The sequence below is a fragment of the Neophocaena asiaeorientalis genome, unplaced genomic scaffold, assembly GCF_003031525.2.
Source record: "Neophocaena asiaeorientalis asiaeorientalis breed wild unplaced genomic scaffold, Neophocaena_asiaeorientalis_V1.1 scaffold221, whole genome shotgun sequence".
Classification (NCBI taxonomy): Eukaryota; Metazoa; Chordata; class Mammalia; order Artiodactyla; family Phocoenidae; genus Neophocaena; species Neophocaena asiaeorientalis.
Genome location: NW_020173766.1, coordinates 2,156,089 through 2,173,375, shown reverse-complemented (window position 1 = coordinate 2,173,375; position 17,287 = coordinate 2,156,089). Strand labels below are relative to the sequence as shown.

Genomic DNA, 17,287 nt, shown 5'->3' with positions numbered 1-17,287 from the left:
ATGACCAGGTGGGCTCTGCTGGTGCTGATGGTCCTGACATTGGGCAGGACTCTGCTTGTCCCAGCAACCCCTATCCCAGGCTTCCAGCTTCTCCCTCAGAACTTTCCCCAGGCTACTCCCTGCCCTGTGACCTCGGAGAGCCTTTCAGCCAGCACCACAGGCCCCTCCACTGCTTGGGGCCGCCCCGGCCCTGGCCTCCGCCCTGGCCCCCACATCACCCTCTCGCTGGATGTCCCCCTTGGCCTCCTGTGGATCTTACTGGAGCAGGCCCGGGCCAGGGCAGTGAGGGAGCAAGCTGCTGCCAGTACCCACATCCTGGCCCATGTTGGCCGCTGCTGAGCCTGAGGGAGAGGATCACAATGATGGAGCCAGTGTGGATGGGGAGACCTGCAAGGCAGCGGCAGAGCTGGATGGTGCTACATCTGGGCATGGTGCATCAGGACTCCGCCACGTGGGGTCACTGCCATGTGGTGTCATATCAGAGTGCCTCACAGAGTCACAGTGTGTCTGGACAGCCTGGATGTTGCTGTGTCAAGTTGCCAAGTGGAGTCTTGCCACTCCTAGGAGCCCCACAGGCTTACAGTATGTCTGGACAGCTTGGACACTACCATTGAAGGTCACTACAGTATGGAGTCTTACCATGTCTGGGTCCCACTTGTGTCCAGTCACAGAGCATCTGGACACCATCACGTGTGGTCACTGTAATGCTACTTTCAGGCACCTCAACACAAGAGACCATCACTGCATCGGAGACCAGCCCGCCTAAGACCAGACCCACAGATCTGCCCTGTCCTCCCACAGGTCACCACACAGAGAAATGCTGGCGGAGGGTCACATGCATGAGACAGCACCCACCCCAGATGGATGGGGCTATCAGGGGCATCTCTAGGCAGAGTGAGATGGTCGTACGTGGGAGGTCTGTGGCCGTGGCAGCCTTGCCCTGTGTGTGTGGGGGGGTGTGTGTGTGCACGCATGTGTGGCTGCATCTCTGTGTATCTAACAGCTGTGAGTACGTGTGAGCAAGGTGAGGCCATATGAGGGAGCTGGGAGGAACAGGAGCTTGTCCCCCAAACCTACATGAAGCACGCTCAACACATAGCCAGGGGCTGTCTTACCCACACCCCTGCATACCCAGCCTCTGCCCTTGGACACACATGGCTCAGGGGAGAGGGAGCTCAGGCTGCTGGGGCTCTGGCCCAACTGCCCCTCCTTCATCGAATTGTCCTGAGCAAACCTCCTCACCTTTCCAAGCCTGTTTTCTCCTCTGTAAAGCACAGTGATGCCACCAAGCTTCTTGTGAGCACTGAGTGATGTAATGTACATGAAGGTTCTGGCACGCAGAAAGCGCTCAATACATGTAGTGACTGGAGAATGGGATAGACAAGAATCACACAGTCGTGTGCACCCAGGCAGTGACACACGAGGGCGGAGTCATAGCTGGCTACGCTGCTCCTCTCCCCACTCCTCCCGCCCCAATTTCACTGACCTATCCCTTGGTGTGCAGGGCGTATATTTTGCCTAATCTCACAACCCCAACTCCATTGCTGTGCTGGGATGGGACTGACCTTCTGGAGAGTGTGGTCAGGCTTGCCTGCAGATGAGGCAGGTATTCTGGGTAGTGTAGACAACTCCAGCTGGAGACGAGGGCTGGAGAAAGAGATAGCACTGTCGGAAGTGTGGCTGCCCAGGGCCGGGGTCACTGACGGAGATCTCACAGTTGTCAGCAGCCCTGGGGGGCGGGCCCAAGGCGGGGCTGGAGAGGCGGGGCCACCCGGCCTACTGGGCTCTCTCCGGAGCCTGGAGGGCGGGGCTGCCCGACTCCGAGCTGCAGGGGGCAGCGGCCCAGGCCAGTTTGGTTGCAGGATGAACAGAGGCAAGGAAGGAGGCAGCTCCTTGACGGACCCCTGGTCAGGGAGCAGCAGACAGGGTAGGCACGGGGCAGGGTGGACAGGGTGGGGGGATTGGGAAAAGACCTGGGCAAAGTGGAGGTGGTGCTAGAAGGGGTGTGAGAGTGTTGGGGGTCTCTCCAGGAATAGGGGTGCTCTTAGGGGCATCAGTCTGTCAGTGGCATGGAGGAGGGGGAACACTGGCGTCTTGCCGGGGAGAAGGAGCTGGGCCAAGGGGGAACTATAAATAGCTTCTTCCTCCAGCCCAGGGGGAGGGACAGTCAGCTGGAGCTTCCCAGGGGGCCTCCTGCTCTGCCCTTTGGTGGCCTCCAAGGGGTCATGTTTATCCAGGTCCCCCCTCAGGGGTCATATCCAGAGGCTCATTTGGGAAGTTTTTCATGTGATGTTACTTTAGCCCTTAAACCAGCATTTCTAGGGCAACTACTGTCTGTGTGCCTTGTGCCGGTCCTGAGCTGCTCTAAGCACCTACTGTGTGCTCTGTCCCAGTCAGGAACCTCTCTGAGCACCTTACTGTGTGCTCTGGCTGGTCCTGAGTCACTTTGAGCACCTACTGTGTGCCCTGTGCCAGGCTGGAATCAGCAAGTGCCGACCAGGGTTCACGGGCTGCTTGGTTACACGGCTCTCTACCCCCAAGTTGGAACCTTACACCCTTTGTGAGCTCTGGACCCAGGGAGACACAGGATGATCCTTGGCTAGAAATGGCCAGAGGAAGCTGGAACTCCTAGGAACTCCCCAACCTCCCAGTGACAGCAGAGGGGAGAGGAGGAGGGAATAAAGGGGAAGGAAGACAGCAGAGAGCAGCAGGCCTCACTGCAGCTGGCCTGTCTCTGCACCAGCCTGGGTGCAGGGCCTGTTAGTGTGTGTGCACCAGTGGCTGTGTGCATACCATGCTTTCGTGCAGTGGTGTGTGGGTCTGTGTGGGATGCACTGAGGTCCCTGGGCCCATATGCTGCAAAGGGTGGCTGTCGGTTTGGCCAGGTCTGGCCAGCAGATACGTGGACTGGGAAGAGTTTGAGCATTGAGGACTGAAGACTGAGGACACCCCACAGCTTGTAGTCTGGAACACTGGGAGGAGGTCCAGTGGTCAGTGCAGAGGGCACCACAGGAGCCAGGCCAGGCAGGTTCACGGCGAGGAAAAGCTGAGCAGGATGTGTTCACACACAAGTGCACACTGACATCCTAGTACACCTCCCACCCTTGGGCCAGGAGAGCTGGCTCACTCTGGGATGGCCCGAAGGAGGGAAAGCCATGAGAGCCAGTTATTCTATTGGACATATTGGCGCTGAGGGAGCAGAAAGTCAGGAGAGCATTTCAATGGAGGGAACATGCAAGAGTGCAAGTGTGGAGGTGGGATGTGTGGTTATAGTACAAGGTGTGGGAGGTGAGGTTCTGAAGGGCTGGGAGCTGAGCTGAGTCCATCCTGCACTGTGGGCTGGCGGTTCGGTGACACTGGGCCCTTCTCCCCTTCCTCCATTTCCTACCTGAGAAATGGGGCCATGGGAGAGGAGTATCCTCAGAGCAGATGTAGACCCTGGCCTTGGGGAGGGGCTCCAGGCTCCTCCTGCTGTTGACATGTGGCCTCACACTGGATATAGAGACTTGGGAAGGTATGTCTGGGTCAGCCCAGGGTCAGACAGGCAGAGTGGGAGGTACAGAGCCACTGATTTTCCTGGGAAGCCAGACTCAGACTTCTGGAGGTGAGGATGGCTTCCCAGACATGGCCCTGGCCTCCTGCCCTGCCCTGGCTGTCCCCTACCCCCAGCCTTTTTTTTTTTTTTTTTTTTTTACCCCCAGCCTTTGACTAACATTCCAAGAGGGTTGGAGAGAATGGCAGGCCTGAGAAGGTGCAGGGTGTCTGTGGATGTTAGATGAGGTAGACTTTGCAATGACTGCTGGGGGTTGGACAGGGTGTGGGTATGTGGTGACAAGGTCTCTGAGGCTAGGGTGGCCCCAGGATGGCCTTGGTAGTGGCCAGGAGACAGACAGGAGGGCTGACTTATCAGGAACAGAATGAGTGGCTTTGGAGAAGTAGGAAGTGGGTGGAAGGTCACTAGGGGCATCCTGCTCATCAGGAGCTGCCTATGGGTGTGCCAGCTGCTGGGCATGAGGTGCGGAAGGAGGTGGATGGTGGACACTGAAGAGGGAGGCTGAAGAAGGAGGAAGTGGTCGACTCTGTCTGAGGCAGGGCATTTCCTGGGGAGGCAGCTTGAGCTGCTTCCATGGAAGTTCTGCGTGGGCTTCTAGCACGTGGATCTCCTTAACCTTCATTTCCTGTGAAGTGGGCAAGACATCTGTAGGGTCCTTGCCAGGCTCTGAAGGGCTGGGCTGTGACTTGGAGGACTGACTCAAGGCAGGGGTGTGACAAGGAGGGCAGAGGGAGGGGTGCTGCCCCTGTGGAACACTGGGTGGAGACTTTTCTCTATGCCCCAGCCCCTGGATCCTGGCTGGGCACACATTAAGCAGAGAGAACTTGGGGATGCAGTGATCCTGCCAGGGGATGTGGTGGAGGACATCGCTAGAGGGCAGTGTGACCCAGACTCGAGCAGTGTCAGCTAAGGTCGGGGGCAGAAAGTGTACAAAGTGTACAAAGCTTAAGAGGTTGGGCTGAGGAGACAGGAGGTAGGCCAAGTGTTCCCGAACTCAGGCTCTCTCCCTTTCCCCTTGCCTCCACTGCATTTTTAGAGACAAGAGGAAGAGAAATAACATAATAAATGATAACATTAATGTGCTTTAGAATGGATTTCTCAGACACTGACACTTTTAACACATACCAGAATCTTGTAAGATCCGTGACAGTGTGTATTCCATTTTCCTGATGAAGAAGCAGAGGCTCATTAAAGAAAAAAATGTGTAAACTTATGATTTAAAATTTAATTGGTAAAAATGAAATCCTGGAAGGAGAAGTAAGATACTGTCAGGGTTTGGTAAGTCCCCAGGGACCTTGGTTACTAGGTGCCGCTCACGTGCTCCACGTGGGCTGGGGTTTAGCCTGAGCTCCCCAGCAGCTAAGGCAAAGAGAGAAATACGATTAATTTTGAGATTTGTCCTCTGTCCCTGTCCATGAGATAAAGGAGCTTTTTCAGCGTGGTTGAGCAGGCTGCTCCTGTGGGCAGTGGAGAGTCCCGGGACTCGGAGCAGAAGAGAGGGTCGGGGCACAAGGCCGGTGGGGCGCGGCGGAGTTGACAACCGGGCCAGTGATGAGAGTTACGCAGAGGCCGCCAGGCTGGTCCTGACCAACTAAGCTCTGCGCGTCACGCAGGCCTACCCCAACGCATGCAAACCCCTCCTCCTGGGGGCCCTGAGGTCACGCAGAGCGGGAAGCGGGACCTCGGGTGTCCTGAGGGCAAACCTGGCACGCCCAGGGCGAAGCCGTGGGTGAGGTCTATGCAAATCATCAGGGTCGCGTTGGGTGTGCTGGGCTCCGGCATCCAGGGCGGGGCCTGCACCATCCAAGCCTGGAAACTGGGGAGCTGGGCATGCGCGTCCCCCATCCTGGCATGCAGGGCGGGCCCGCTTGGTCCAAAACGCGCTAGTACGCTAGTCGGCGAGCTGAGCATGCGTGGTAGGAGGCCAGGCGCTCTTCAGTTGGGGTGGAGCCTACTCGTTCCGGGGCGGGGCCTGCGGGGAGTTGGAAGGGCGTCATCGCGGTAGGGGCAGAACTGGGGGGCGGGGCATCGAGTGGCCCGAGGTGGCCGGGCTGCTGGGTTGGAAGCAGCGCGGTCCGACTCATCCTAGCCCCAGGATGGCGTCCCCACGGGAACTGACCCAGAACCCCCTGAAGAAGATCTGGATGCCGTACAGCAATGGGCGGCCTGCTCTGCACGCCTGCCAGCGCGGTGGTGAGGCGGGGTCCGCGGGGAAGGGGGAGGGCGGTGCATGGGCATGGGTATTGGTCTTACGTGGAGGGGGAGCCGGGAACAGGTGGGGAACCGGGGACAGGTGAGGCAGCCGTGACTGGTGGGAGGGGAACAGGAACGGGTGGGAGGCCTGGGACAGGTGTGGCAGAGCGGGAGGCGGGGACAGGTGTGTTGCGACGTCTCGGCTCAGCGGGAGCTAGTTCTGGCCGCCATCACCTAGGGGAGGGCTTAGGACCCTTCCTACACCACTCTGTCCCCACCGCCTCAGGTCAGGGGAGGACTTGGAGCCTCGGTCCTGCCCTCTCAGCTGGCCAGAGAGCGTGGGCCGGGTGGTCAGGCCGGGGTCTGAGCTGTGTTGGCCCTAGGAGATTCGCTTGGTCTCTCTGAGCCCAGAACTTTCAAAGGCCCAAGGCGGGGAGGAAGGCCCATCTCTGGGCCTGAAATCGAGTTTTGGGAGGAATTTCAGGGAAGTGCACATGTGTTCAGGATAGAGACAGTGAGACCACTTTGTTATATGGGCCTGTCTTTGTGTCCATGGGTGTGTAAGCATCCAGGTGGGGTTGTGGGTGACTGGTAAAACTGGAGGGTGGAAACATCTAGAACATATGCTGAAATTCAAGGAATCGTTAAGGGGATTACTTTTCCTGTGGTCCTAGGTGTTAAACCCACTTCATTGATTTTCTGCTTGTCCTTAAATGAGTCTGCAACTTTTTTTATTACCAAGAAAAACAAAGATTTATTTTAGGAGTAACTGAAATGTTGTAATAAATTTGGAAGTTGGCAAGGTCCTCAGAGAACATCTAGTCCAGCTTCTGATACAGATTTGGAAATGGAGGTCAGGAGATTGTGTTATGTGCTGGGGTCTCCCTGCACTCCTGACCTCTGCTTGGGCATGATAGGAGAGAAGAGAGTGCTTGGTGCTTGTCTTGCTTTGAGGGTATCCTGGGGGCCTTGGCTTTGACCAGGATGTGAGTCCTAGGTGAGGAGTGTGTGCATCTCTTAGCACACTGTGGAACCTGGTAGGGGTGGCCGTGGTTTTGACCAGACATTCTGGTGGGTCGTTACTCTGACCATAATGTAGGTCCTGGTGGGCTGCTGAAACTGTGAACCTGCTTTTAGCCCTGGGGCCATGGCTTTCCAGTCAGTATTCAGTCCTAAGGGACTATGGCTACACCCTAGCCAGTTTTCCTTCTAGACTTCTGGAGGTGTGGAGGGCTAGGCCCCTTTCTCTTGTGCTTCTAGTCAGTCCGTGTTAGGGCTGTATTGTCCTAACTAGGGGGTGGCCTCCGTTGTTACATAAAGGAGAAGGAGTGAGAACATGGACTTTGGAGGCAGGAGCACTCAAGCTGCGTCGTGGTTCAGCTGGGTGACCTTGGGCAAAGAGCTGACCCTCTAGGTCTCAGGTTCCTTATCTGTGAGACTGAGACAGTCATCATCCTTGCACTGTGAAGCTGCTGTGAGCCTCTTTTTTTAAAGTTTATATATATATATATATATATACATATATATTTATTTATTTATTTATGACTGCATTGGGTCTTTGTTGCTGCTCGCGGGCTTTCTCTAGTTGTGGTGAGTGGGGTTTACTCTTTGTTGCGGTGCACGGGCTTCTCATTGCGGTGGCTTCTCTTGTTGTGGAGCACAGGCTCTAGGCGTGCGGTCTTCAGTAGTTGCCACACGCAGGCTCAGTAGTTGCGGCGCATGGGCTTAGTTGCTCCATGGCATGTGGGATCTTCCTGGCCCAGGGCTCGAACCCATGTCCCCTGCATTGGCACCAGGGAAGTCCTGTGAGCCTCTTGATAAGTGCTTGATAAATGGTAGCAGGTAATTTTGTAATTTATCATCACTGTTGTTTCTTTGCTTCTCCATACCTCAAAGTCAGGGATTGAAGCTCCAAGCCAACCCCCTTTCAGGTGGCAAAGGAGTTGAGGCCCAATGGGAGGGGACTTGCCCAGGTCTAACTGCCCCTGGGGCAGGCCTGTGTTTCTCCAAGCTCCAGGTATGCAACTAAAATGTGGCTCTGGCCTGAGCAGAGGGGCTCGTGCCATGGCACTGCCTCAGGGTGTTGCAGTGGGTGGGACTGTGAGCTGGCCTGGCACAGGAGGGCTTCCTGGAGGAGGAGGAGGTAGCACCCAAGAGGCTAAAGATGAGACCTGCAAATCGTGTGGGGGTTTGGACCCCAGGCTAGGGTCTCACAGTTCACAGCAAGGAGGGAGTAAGCAGGGAATGAACAAGGAACCAGCACCTCAGGTCCCAAGCCCGTATTCATGCAGCATCTTACCCTTTGCGTCGTGGGCTTCTAACTAGATTGGAGGACCACAAGGACAGGTGGGAACCTGAGGGTCAAGGTGGGTGGAAGTTGACTTGATCACAGGGCTTTATAGAGAAGAGGATGAGGAGGGACCCTAGTCTGTGCTGTGTGGTGGGTTGTCTTTGGTGTCTAGTCTGAGCTCCTCAGGGCAACAGAGGCTGGTTGGCTGAGGGATGTTCCCTGCCTTCTCCTCCCCCACTCTTCATGAGCAATTCTTCCTCCTTTTGATAGAATTCAGGGCTACACAGAGGGCCTGGAAGCTGTTACCTTTCTGGTCATTGACCTGGAGGAGCTCTGGGGGCAGATGGGGTAGGAGATGGAAAGGGGACTCGGGGAACATGGCAGAAAGGACAGTATTTGATAGCTTTTCTTAGCCAAAAGGTGGCAAGACTGCCTGGGTAAGGCCACGACTGGTGTGTGCACAGGACAGTAGGAGAGACAGCTTTCTCTCCCCTCTGAACAGGACAATAATGCCAGTTTGCTTTATTTTAAAGAACTCTCCCTTCCCCAGGCCGGCCCATGGAAGTCGGGGCAGGTGCAGTTCAAGACTTAGTTCTGGAACCCACTCCAGGGACTCGTGGCTGCCCCTGCGGAGGTACCACCAGAAAGTAGTCACCAGCACCAGGCTTGTCTCAGCCTCTCGACTCCTTGGGCTCTTGTGGCCTTGAGCAAATTTACAGATAATTTACAGGAACTAGTGAGAAAAGCTGAGTTGACATATCTTCAGATTTCCTTCCGCACATGCCCCATGTTCTGAACTGTGTGTTCTGCTGTCCTGTTGCTCAATGTTGAGGTCCTGAGGGCCCAGATCTGCAGCTCCAACTGCATGCCCCCACTCACCTGGTCTACCTGCCCTTGGTTCAAGTGTGTTTCCTCCGTGTGGGCCTCGGTTTGCAATTTCTCCATTGCTGGAACTTCCCCAGTGTTTTGCTCTTGCAAGCAGGGCGGGTGTAAATATGCTTGTACTTTGAATTTTCTTTTGTATCATTGACTTGGGACCTTATCTTGAGGAGCAGAGGTGATAGGTAATTTATTGCTCTCGTTTTGTGCCCAGCCCTGATTTGCTGCCCTGACTGCCCACCATGGCTGTGCATGGGGCGGGGGGATGCTGTCACCAAACGCTGTGGGAGGAGGCCAGGGGCGTCTCTGGGAAGATGGAAGCTGTGAAGAGGTGATGCAGAACCTCAGCCCTGGGGTCGTGGGAGAGCCCTTCAGGGAGCAATGGGAAGGGGTGGCCTCATCAGAGGGATCAGGCTGGGCGCAGGTTTTCCCCACAGTGAGTAGCTGATGCACTGCGCTGTGGTTGCTTGGGAGCCCTGACCAACCGGCCAGAAATTGTGCAAACAGCCCAGGACTCAGCAGCACTGGCCTGGCCCTCAGGATGCAGGGCCTTGCCTAACTTGTTTTTCTCTCAGCTTAGCCAATGCTGAGGTTTTTGTTTTTTTAAAAAATAAATTTATTTTTGTTTGCGTTGGGTCTTTGTTGCTGCGTGTGGGCTTTCTCTAGTTGCAGTGAGCGGGGGCTACTCTTCGTTGGGTGTGCAGGCTTCTCATTGTGCTGGCTTCTCTTGTTGTGGAGCACAGGCTCTAGTCGCACAGGCTTCAGTAGTTGTGGCACGCGGGCTCTATGGCGCAGGCTCAGTAGTGGTGGCACATGGGCTTAGTTGCTCCGCAGCATGTGGGATCTTCCCGGGCCAGGGCTTGCACCCGTGTCCCCTGCATTGGCAGGCGGATTCTTAACCACTTGCGCCACCAGGGAAGTCCCAACGCTGAGGTTTTTCTGCAAGTTTCCTCATTCTTACTCACCATCGGGCTGTGTCTGCAGGAGCCCCTCCTTCTCTCCCCTGGGACTTGCAGAATGGGTCACATTTGCCCAAAAGTCATGCACAGGAGTGACAGAGCCCCCACTGGCAAGCAGGGTCTTTTACTTCTATTCGGGGCCTGCCTGGAGACAGACAGTTGCCTCTGCACCCCAAGTCCCAAGCACAGTCCTGAGATACATCTGTGTCCTTAGCCAGGCGGGCTGCCAAGTCCAGGCAGAGGGCACAGCTTCCTGGAAGTGTTCCAGCTCTTACATGGGGATATTGCTAGGCGTCGCTGAGGGATTATCATCCCATTTTACAGGTGAGGACACCAAGGCTCAGAGCTGCCAGTAAGTGTCAGAGTCAAGATAGGAACCCAGGCCTGACTGACTCTGACCACCTCTGCACTCCATCTCCAGTGAGGGAGACAGGTTGAAGGGTGGGGTCCAGCAGTCTGTCTGAGGAGGGCTACCAGGTGAAAGCACTTGCAGAGCCATGTGGGCAGAGGAGGGGTAGTGACAGGTCCCCACCTCTGTCCATCTGTCTGCTGTGGTTTTACCTGGCCCAGGTCCTGAGGACGATGAAAGGGAAGCTTCCTGAGGCTTCTGAGGTGAGACCACACTGAAAGTGGAGCTGGATCCCATAGTCTGGCAGTTCTGCTTCCTTGGTGTCTGTCTTAGTGGGCCATGGATTTGGGGGCTGGGTGCAGACTCTTCCCCGCCTCTAGCCTTGGCAGCTTCTCTTTTTGGCACACCGACCTGGTGGCACATGGGATGGCGGTGGCTGGCTATCAGAGGGACCGCCCTGTGGCATTGGCCTGGGTCTCTGGTCTCAGCCCCCTGTGGCCCTCACCCTGGTGGGTTTTGAGGTGCCTCCGTCTCCTTCCCTGTCCACAATTTTTGAGCACCAAATCTGCCAGGCCTCAGGATCCTGAATGGCTCAGACACTGCAGGGCTGCTTTCACCCCAAGTGATCAGTTGTGGAGAGCAGACTCATTGGCGAGATGACTGGGTTGAGGGAGAGAGCGCAGCAGGTGGGCATGCAGGTGCCTTGGAGGAAGGACTCACTGCAGAAGCTGCTTCCGGGCTTTGTAGATGAAGAGAAATTCTCCCTGGGGAGCGGAAGCAGTGGTGCTGTGTGAGCAGGAATGCTGAATGACGGGTTCCTGGATGACAGGCAGGCATTGAATACCCCACTGGGTTTTGGCGCTGTCCCACCTGCCAGGGGAATTCCCCCGCAGAGTTTAGCCAGGGCCGTGGCAGCTCCAGCTTTATATCTGATGGTGCACATCAGGGTAAATGCTGGCGAGATCCCGTGGCGTCTCCCTGAGCACTGACAGGCCTAGGGAACTGGGCATGCCAGCGCTGGTTAGAGACCACGGTCTGGGGGTGCCCAGGGAGCTCTCTGCTGCCAGGAGCCTGGGAAGGCACATCTGATGCTGGGCCTGGAAGGAGGGGCCCCCTGGGAGGGGTCCGGCCTCCTCAGACACTGCTCCTTGCCTTTCAGTTTGCATGACCAACTGCCCGACGCTCATTGTCATGGTGGGGCTGCCTGCCAGGGGCAAGACCTACATCTCTAAGAAGCTGACCCGCTACCTGAACTGGATTGGCGTGCCCACGCGGGGTGAGACTCAGCCTTGGCTTTCCAAGGGGGCTTTGGGACTTTGTGGGGGAGCAGGGAGGAGTGAGAAGGCTGGACTGCCACAGGGCCTGGGGGTGGGTCAAGGTCAGGGGTTGGGGAGGGATGCTGTTGTGTGAAAACTGAGCCTCTCCCTTCCCCCAGAATTCAACGTTGGCCAGTATCGCCGGGACATGGTCAAGACATACAAGTCTTTTGAGTTTTTCCTTCCAGACAATGAAGAGGGCCTGAAAATCAGGAAGTGAGTTTGTGTGCGTATGTGTGTTTGTTTATGAAGAAGGCCCTGGAGCCCAGTTGCTAGTGATGACCAAGCTGTTCCTGAGACCTGGCCTTGCCCTACCCTGTGGGCTGTAACAGGGCTAGTTTCTTGACCTCCCAGGATGTGGTGGGGATGAGGATGTGCTGGGTTTGGGGACAAAGGGAGTGGGTATTTGGCCCCTTGGTGGCTCGCCCTGCCCTGCCCTGTGGGATATCTGTGGGAGGGGAGCGTGGAGCTTCAGGGAGATGGTAGAGGCTTAGCCAGGGCCCGTTGGCTTACCCCAGGCCATCCATGGGGATGGGCTCTGATAGGGAGGGGAGCCCTAGGTGAAGCAGAGATACAGGCCTCAGGGGTACGGCAGAGTGGGACTGGGACTACCTCCTGACACCTTCTCGAAAAGCCAGAAGGACCAGACCCAGAACTGGGGCGTTTCCTCCCTTGCCCCAGGATAAGCCTCCTACTGGTATTTGGAGGCTGCTTGTTATGTTCTTGGTATGTGTTGGGTAGGCCTTGGCTTTCCTTTGAAGTTGCCTCAGTGTTGCTGGGTGACGAGATGGAAATTTGCATATGATACCCACTCTCCCTCTCCATTCAGACTTGAATTGATTGCTTTCTCCAGAAAAACTGAGCACCAGCTGTGGTCTGAGGAGCTATGCTATGCTGTACTCGGCAGGTGTCAACTGAGGGATCAAGAAGCTTCCTGCCCTTGTTCTGGGCCCAGCCGTTGTGGGAGGGCTTTGAGCAGAGGTTGGCCCAGCTCTAGTGACCTTCCCAAATCAAGCCCCAGGCCAGAAGCCCCTGGTTATTGCCGTGGTTGACCTGCTCCCTCTCTGGCCACCAGGGGGCAGGAGTTCCCCATCGTGGGGCTTGGCCCTTCCGTGCCTCTGCTGTTGAGTCAATGGGGCAGGGCGGGCTGCTGCAACCAGAGGGGAAGTGGAGTCTGACGTTCAGGTCTCTGGGGCCGAACTGTGAATTGTGGGTAAAACTCAAGGGTAGGCCCTCTGTGATAACGACCCAGACAAAAGTGAGGGTACTGATATTTGAACCTACTGTGTGCTGTGTGTGTGTGATGCCCATTGCCGCCCCCTGCCCACCAACTTAAAGATGAGGAAATTGAGGCTCAGCAGTCTCACACAAGATCCCAAGTAACTTCACAGAGTCCAGACTTAAATCTAACCTCATGTACCACTAAAAACTGTCCGTCCATCATTCCAGAAGTACTCAATTTGTAGATCAAAGGTTGCATCAAATGCATCAGGGCTTCCCTGGTGGCACAGTGGTTGAGAGTCCGCCTGCCGATGCAGAGGACACGGGTTCGTGCCCAGGACCAGGAAGATCCCACATGCCGCGGAGAGGTTGGGCCCGTGAGCCATGGCCGCTGAGCCTGCGCGTCCGGAGCCTGTGCTCCTCAACGGGAGAGGCCACAACAGTGAGAGGCCCGCGTGCCGCAAAAAAAAAAAAAAAAAAAAAAGGTTGCATCAAATGCAAATTCTGCAACAACCTTAAGCTGTGGGCACTCATTAGCTGCTTTGATCTTCCTTCCCTACAGTGGGCTATGGTGCCTCACTCCCCTAGATGCTGAGACTGAGGTCAGGAAGTGGTGGTATTGTCTGGGATCCCTCAGGGTTTGATTTGAAGCCAGGCCTGTCTGAATCCAGAGTGTTTGTGGGGAGAAGAAGGAAGCTAGCCTTCCCAGAGGTCGCTGGTCATTCTGCTTAGACTGCCCATTGAAGGTAGGAGCATTGGGATTAATTCTCATGGCGAAACCCAGACTCAGAGGAGGTAAGGAAGCTGGTCTAGGGTTACCCAGCTGGAACAGAGGCCCCAGCAGTAGAAGCTGGGGGCAGATTCACGCGTGCCTCTCTGTAGGCACACCCTCTGGCTGTTCCTAGAAAGTCTCCCTCGTGTATCCAAAGCCTGGGTCTGGCCCCTGGGCCGTAGGGCCATTTCCCATTAACCAGCCCCAAATGTCCCACAGATAATTGGCAAAATAGAAAGATCAGACTTTTTAAAAATGGGAAACCTGGGAAGAGAAGCCTGCATTTCCCAGAGGCCCAGGTACGTACACATTGTTGAGCTTCCTAGAGCTACACGATGTGGAGGTCTGTCCCTAACACTGGGCACAGTGGAAGATCTAGAAGAGGGCATGTACAGCCATCTGTACATGTGCAGGTGCTCCCTCTTTATGTACACATGGGTATGCGTGTAAATACACACCAGGCACCCTCATATATGTGCACACAGTCACATACTGCAGGAAGGTGTGTACACATACCGTATGTACACACGTGGGCGTTCACACACGTGCATATCCTCCTGACACCAACTGGTGTCCAACAGTTCAATTCAATTCAATTCTGACCCTGTCTACCTGCAGTTAGCATCAGTTCCCACAGGTTAAGGACTCAGTCCCTCAAGACTGACCCCACTTCACACACCAGTGACAAGTCTCGGTGGGGGGCACCCGTACTTCTAACTGGCTATAAATTGGGGGTTCCCACAACCCCCTCTTCTGCAGGTTACTCTTCCAGCTCACAGAGCTCAGGAACATACTTGAGTTGTGTTTACTGGTTTATTATAAAGGATACAACTCGGGAACAGCCAAGTGGAAGAGGTGCACAGGTAAGGAAGGGGGCAGTGTGGGGAGCTTCCAGCCGTCTCGGGGTCTGGCACCCTCCCAGCACCTCATCTCGTCAACCTGGAAGCTCTTCAACTCTCATCTCATCATTCAATTCATCTTCAGCCCCCACCTCCCTTCCTGGAGGATGGTGGCAGGGCTGAATGTTCCAACCCTTTCATCACTTTCTGGTGATCAGCCCCATGCTGAGGCTGTCTAGGGGCCCCAGCCTGAGTCGCTACATTAGCATCAACTCAGGTGTGATTGGAAGGGGCTCCTTGTGAATGACAAAAATCACTCCTATCACTTAAGAAATTCCAGGGGTCTTAGGAGTTCTGCCAAGAACCCAGGACAAAGACCAAATGTATTTATCAAACCACATACACCCTCTTGTATGTGCACAGCTGCACTTCCACAGGGGCCCAAGGAATGCTCACAGGTGCTCACTCACAGACTTACACATACACATATCCACCCATGCATGCACGTGTGTGCCCATCCACACTCACACCCACACGTGTGCAGGCTCCCAGGCTGTTCCCCCAGCATCTCCACCTGGGCCCTGAGATCCCTCCTACTTGGTGCAGCCTCAGCCAGAGCAGCCCACAGAGATCTTAGCCCAGAACATGGGGCTCTAAATGTGGGTGGCAAGAAATGGCCCCAGCCATGCTGAAACTGTAAAAATGTGTCTCGGGGATGTGGGGGGCTCTGAGAAGCTCTGGTTCTTTATGTCTCAGTGCAGAAAGAATTCAGCGAGAGACAAAGTGATAGATAAGTGATTTATTAGAATAGGACACTTGTGAGGTTTACAAGTGGGTGGGCAGGAGGGCACTGTGCCCAGAACTTAGTAGGCTACAGTTTTATAATCAAAGGGAGAGTGAGGGGGGGAGAAGACCACCTGCTTCCTCATCCTTGAGTAGACATCAAGCTTCCATCATCAGCTCCTCCTCCACGTGGGGGTGGGGGGCGGAGTTTTCTTGTCCCTAGTGGTCAAACTGGGACTGTCATGGCGCAATGGAAATGAGCAAAAAGGTGGTAATATATACTAAAACATGGTAAATCAGCTCAGGTTTCAGTATAATGTCACCCTTTCCTTATACTTTTGTTTTTAGTGAGCACAAAGGAGCATGTCCTAGGAATCATTAACTTACCACTGGGCAGGAGGTGGGTTTCATTCCACCATTGTTTATTGTCTGGGGGCATGTCTCATGCTTCTGTTGCATGGTTTTGTGGTTAAGCAAACCTGCTTTCTTGAGTGATCATTTTCTTATAGAGGTCTCCCATACTTTTTCCTTATGATCCCTTAGTGGGATTAACTAGTCACCTACTTTGTCCCTTTACTCTGTCCTTATCAATGCCAGCTTCCTGGACTTTCAGAATTCAGGTTTTTTGGCAGAAGAAAGCACTTTGGGGTCTTAATTGAAAGGCCTAATAGAGCACAGAAAGGTCACAAGGAGGCATAAGAGCAGAGCTCCTTCCAGTGACCTGGACTCAGCTCTGCCCCCAGTTTCCTCATGACCCCAGCAGTCTGGTCGGCCTCTGTTTCCATGCTTGGGCACACTGGCCTGGCTTGGCCTGGCACAGTCCTTTGATGCACTAGGGGTTTACACACAAAATCCCAAGATCAAACAAATGGGAGATCTAACTTTACTTTTACATCAAAAAAGTACAGGTAATAGTGTTTGGGAGGAAAAAATTTCCCTTCTTACCTTCTAGGTTCTTTGGCTGGTCTAATAATTAAATTGACATGACACAGATTAACAGGACAGAAAAAAAGTTTAATAGCACGTATACCTCCTACACACGTGTGAGAGACCTGGGAAGCCCTCCCCTTAAATACCATCTTCAGCTGAAGAGAAAAGAAGATGTTGTGGGTGAGGAGTCAGGAGAATTTACCCGGAAAAGCTCAGTAAACGAGGGTAAGGTTGTTATGCAGACTTAAATCTATGCCTTCAGGGAATTCCCTGGCTGCGGACTTGGAGCTTCCACTGTCGGGGGCCTGGGTTCAATCGCTGGGAACTGAGATTCTGCAAGACGTCTGGCGTGGCCTAAATCAAGCAGTCACTCAATCTGTGCCTTCAGGAGTGATAATAGTTTCTAGAGATAAAGATCATCTCCCTCCTCCTGGTACAGCGATGGAGACCCCCTTACAAATGGAGATTTCCCTTATACTTGTAAATGTCTCTCAAAAAAGGGTAACTTCTACTCATGTTTTCAGAGCTGCTCCCGTGTCTGCAGAGTCTTAAAAATAATCAGCCTAAAATAATCCTTATGCCAAAGAGACATATTTTGGGGTGGCAAATTCTGCTCCCCTGCATAGATAAAAAGTCAAAGTGATTTATCTATCTTCGGACCTTATAGGGGAAATGGATAAAGTCAGAAAGATCCTTATATGTGGCAATCCATTTTGCAGCAATAAACGGAAAGGCTGAGATGTCTGAGGACAGACAGTGTAGTCAGTGGTCAGTCATGGTGAGGGTTTTGCCCTTCCAGAGCACCTGTGGACCCGGGTGCGAGAGGCAGAGACACGGCACCCTCCTCCAGAAGGAATCATGTAGGGTGTTCTTGGTCCACTGAGAGAAATGAACAGTCTAAAAGTTGAGACTTATGTTTTATTCAGTGAACAAAACTGAGGACTTAAGCCTAGAAGACAGCCTCTCAGATAACTGAGGGACTGCTCTGCAGAGGTAAGGTAGGTGCCATGTGTGGGCTCATTGAAATCATTCCTTTGATATGCACCTCAGCTCTCTGGGGCCAGTGTCCTGTTCTTTCCCATTCTGAGTCCCCTGAGGGGGCCCCATTGGGGGTGGCTGCAGTGGCTGATAGCTTGATGGCTGCAACACCTTTTGTTTGCTGATACATCAGGTGGCATTCTTAGTCCACATCTCCCTTCTAGA

General features: G+C 54.4%; 2 protein-coding genes across 7 annotated transcripts in view; both read left to right on the top strand.

Annotated features, from left to right (window-relative positions):
• Positions 1-339, top strand: UCN2 (urocortin 2). Its single transcript, XM_024751359.1, has one exon. It carries the CDS (start codon positions 1-3, stop codon positions 337-339), a length of 339 nt encoding a protein of 112 aa, XP_024607127.1.
• A 1,470-nt stretch (positions 340-1,809) lies between these two features.
• The window catches only part of PFKFB4 (6-phosphofructo-2-kinase/fructose-2,6-biphosphatase 4), a 47,220-nt gene continuing 31,742 nt past the window's right edge, over positions 1,810-17,287 (top strand). For 4 of the 6 annotated variants that reach the window (XR_003003978.1, XR_003003977.1, XM_024751450.1 and 1 more), the window contains exons 1-3: positions 5,582-5,746; positions 11,383-11,499; positions 11,659-11,755. Coding sequence is in view for 4 of the 6 variants with exons in the window: in XM_024751450.1 (XP_024607218.1) it covers positions 5,650-5,746; positions 11,383-11,499; positions 11,659-11,755 (311 nt within the window). In the remaining 2 variants the exon portion in view is untranslated. Of the gene's footprint in view, positions 1,928-5,581; positions 5,747-11,382; positions 11,500-11,658; positions 11,756-17,287 lie in introns of those variants that run through there. The other 2 variants (XM_024751451.1, XM_024751449.1) reach the window with 1 other exon arrangement.